This window comes from Micropterus salmoides, unplaced genomic scaffold, assembly GCF_014851395.1.
Source record: "Micropterus salmoides isolate LMB-PRFRI ecotype aquatic unplaced genomic scaffold, ASM1485139v1 Ms_hic_scaffold_19, whole genome shotgun sequence".
NCBI classification, from domain to species: domain Eukaryota; kingdom Metazoa; phylum Chordata; class Actinopteri; order Centrarchiformes; family Centrarchidae; genus Micropterus; species Micropterus salmoides.
In genome coordinates, this window is record NW_024041039.1 from 3,631,745 (window position 1) to 3,633,028 (window position 1,284).

Genomic DNA, 1,284 nt, shown 5'->3' on the forward strand with positions numbered 1-1,284 from the left:
GTATAGCGCCTTTCTAGTCTTTTCGACCACTCAAAGCGCTTTTACACTACATCTGCATTCACCAGTCACACTCATTCATACACTGGCGGAATAGCCGGTTTTGCAATTCGGGGTTCAGTATCTTGCCCAAGGACACTTCGACACGCAACCAGGGGGAGCCGGGGATTGAACCGCCGACCTTCCGATTAACGGCCAACCCGCTCTACCTCCTGAGCCACAGCCGCCCTTTTTGTAAAATTTAAATACAAAAGATTTATTGCCAAAACAACATTTCCAAATATGATTCATTTTATGTTATGTACACAAAGGGTTGATAAAATTATTTTGTACTCCTTAACCTTAAACTGAGGCCACAATGCAAACCACAATGTCCTCAATCTCAAGGCCCACATTCTCAAAGTCCTTGAGGCCCGTCTTCTCTCCGTCACACTCACAGAGGCCTTTGTCCTCAACATGCTTTTGTAGGATTTGCGTTGTCAGGGTTTAGTGTCTCTGTCTGCCTGGCCGGGAGGAGGATCCATCAGGTCCTTGAATCCCAGTTTCTCCAGAGGCTCCTTGGCCATCAGCTGATGGTCCATGCGGCACTCCAGGTAGCCTTTGGACTGCAGTCGGCACTTGGAGTTGTCGAAGCTGTTGTCTCTCAGGCATTTCATAAACGTCTCCTTGAAGGCTTTACACTCTCCGAAGTGGTCCAGAGGGAAGGAGCCTTTTTCAGGAGGCCGGGGCGTAAAACTCTTCGACCCGAAGTTCATAGCAGTGGACATGTTTGTCTGGGGTTAAACAGCCTGTTTCTAAAAGCTGTGGGACTTTTTCCATAAAATGCGAAAGCTACAACAACAGCCGCCGTACGCGACCCTGTCGGCGTTATTGACTGAAAGCTAGTTTCTGCCTCACTTTATTTCATTCAGAAGAGTTACGCTTGACAGATTATTATGTCCCCCTTTTTTATTTCGTATATAACATATTTTTTAATGACCTACTGACCAACAAACTCATATGTCCCCGGTTTTCATTACAGAAATCTGGTCACCTTAAAGTAAGATGGTGAACAAATAGCTGCTAAACATTAGCATGTTAGCATGCTGAGGTTAGCTCAAAGCTCTGCTCTATAAGTTTCCTGTTAATATTCAGTCAAAAAACTGTGCATACATGAGATCTTTCTTAAGCAAAAATTTTCAGAAAGAACATGTGTCTGGAAAATAAAATGTGTTCAGGCTGCTGCTGCATGGAGCCGCCTCACAAACTCAAGTTATTTTTCCTTCTTACTTCTCTTGTACGTCTTCA

General features: G+C 44.5%; 1 protein-coding gene across 1 annotated transcript; it reads right to left on the bottom strand.

Annotated features, from left to right (window-relative positions):
* Positions 1-235: 235 nt before the first annotated feature.
* On the bottom strand, positions 236-871 carry LOC119910469 (cytochrome c oxidase assembly protein COX19-like). The gene has a single exon (XM_038729099.1). The coding sequence runs from the start codon at positions 762-764 to the stop codon at positions 477-479; it is 288 nt and encodes a 95-aa protein (XP_038585027.1). The 5' UTR covers positions 765-871; the 3' UTR covers positions 236-476.
* Positions 872-1,284: the final 413 nt, after the last annotated feature.

Excerpts from the sequence above, each read along its gene's own strand:
- LOC119910469 (XM_038729099.1), bottom strand. The coding sequence starts at position 764 with ATGTCCACTGCTATGAACTTCGGGTCGAAGAGTTTTACGCCCCGGCCT.